The sequence below is a fragment of the Salvelinus sp. IW2-2015 genome, unplaced genomic scaffold (assembly GCF_002910315.2).
Source record: "Salvelinus sp. IW2-2015 unplaced genomic scaffold, ASM291031v2 Un_scaffold2266, whole genome shotgun sequence".
NCBI lineage: Eukaryota > Metazoa > Chordata > Actinopteri > Salmoniformes > Salmonidae > Salvelinus > Salvelinus sp. IW2-2015.
In genome coordinates, this window is record NW_019943593.1 from 47,906 (window position 1) to 49,342 (window position 1,437).

The 1,437-nt window shown below is 55.2% G+C and overlaps 1 protein-coding gene across 1 annotated transcript in view; it reads right to left on the reverse strand.

Moving 5' to 3' along the window:
- Window positions 1-1,437, reverse strand: part of LOC112073454 (E3 ubiquitin-protein ligase SH3RF2-like) — a 35,331-nt gene that overhangs the window by 28,431 nt on the left and 5,463 nt on the right. The window contains exon 3 of the mRNA XM_070440150.1: window positions 524-773. Coding sequence (XP_070296251.1) covers window positions 524-773 — 250 coding nt within the window. The remainder of the gene's footprint in view (window positions 1-523; window positions 774-1,437) is intronic.

Below are 1,437 nucleotides of genomic sequence, written 5' to 3' on the forward strand. Positions count from 1 at the left end.
AGAAGAGGGTGGAGAAGAGGAGGAGATGAGGAGAGGAGAGGAGGAGATAAGGAGAGGAGGAGAGGGGTGGGGAAGTGTTCTCTCTCTAGTCGATGAAAACCCTGGCATTCCACAGAGATCTTGAGACAACAGCAATAGAGAGACAATTTTTAGGGGAATTCCAAAGAAGAAGAATATAACAAAAGCAAACCAGATCTTACTATGTAGGAAGCACAAAGTCAACATCAAGAAACTAAGCAACAGAGTAAATGGCTTGAAGCTTTATCCAAATCCTCTACGCTCCTCTACACACTCACACACACACACAAACACATCTGAGGACTCACCTTTTGTGACAGGTGTCTGCCAGTGCTGCGCTTCACGCGCTGGGGGGTCACACCTGAGCCTGAGCGGTTAGAGGAGCTGTGATTGGCAGGGGGGGCGGAGGGGTGGGACGGCTGGCTCTGGTCACCCTGAAGGTTCAGGCTGTTGAGGGCACTAACGCTGGGTGGCTGACCCTGCCCCTGGGACGGCTGCTACACACTGTTGATAATAGCAGCTTGTTGCGTTTTTTCCTGGGTGATGGTGGGGGGGTTGAGAGCAGAAATATTGGGGGTCTTCGTGGGGCTCTGGGGCGCCCTGAAGCAGGTTGTCCAGTTTGGGTTTGTTGAGTAACCGGTCCCGCTGTTGCTAAACCCACTCTCACTCCTGATCCGTGGGTGAGATCCAGCCGGGAAGTCACTCCCCTTCCAGGTCTTTCCCTCCAGAAGCTTGGCTGCTGCCGCTGTGATTGGCTAGGAGAGAAGAAACACATTACAGGATCAGAGAGAGAGAGAGACAACGAGGGAGTGAGAGACCGAGAGAGTGAGAGAACCGAGAGACCGAGAGACTGAGAGACTGAGAGAGTGAGAGACCGAGAGACAGGGAGAGGCCGAGTGACAGGGAGAGACCGAGTGACAGGGAGAGACCGRGTGACAGAGAAACCGAGAGAGTGAGAGACCGAGAGAGTGAGAGACTGAGAGACAGGGAGAGGCCGAGTGACAGGGAGAGAACGAGTGACAGGGAGAGACCGAGTGTCAAGGAGAGACAGGGAGAGACCAAGAGACTGAGAGACCGAGTGACAGAGAGAGACCGAGAGACAGAGAGACCGAGAGACAGAGAAAGTGAGAGAACATTCATAGAGAACCCACACTCCTAATCTCCCTGTGAAAATGAAACTGTTGATCATAAACAGAGAGGAAATCCTCCTTCCTTCCTCCCTCCTCCTTCTCCCTCTTCCCTCCTCCCGCTCCCTCCTCCTTCTCCCTCCTCCCTCCTCCCTCTTCCCTCCTCCCGCTCCCACCTCCCTCCTCCCTCCCCTTCTCCCTCCTTCGCCGCTCCCACCTCCTTCTCCCTCCTCCCCCTCCGTTCTCCCTCCGACCCGCTGCCCCGTCCTACCTCCCACCTCCTTCTCCCCTC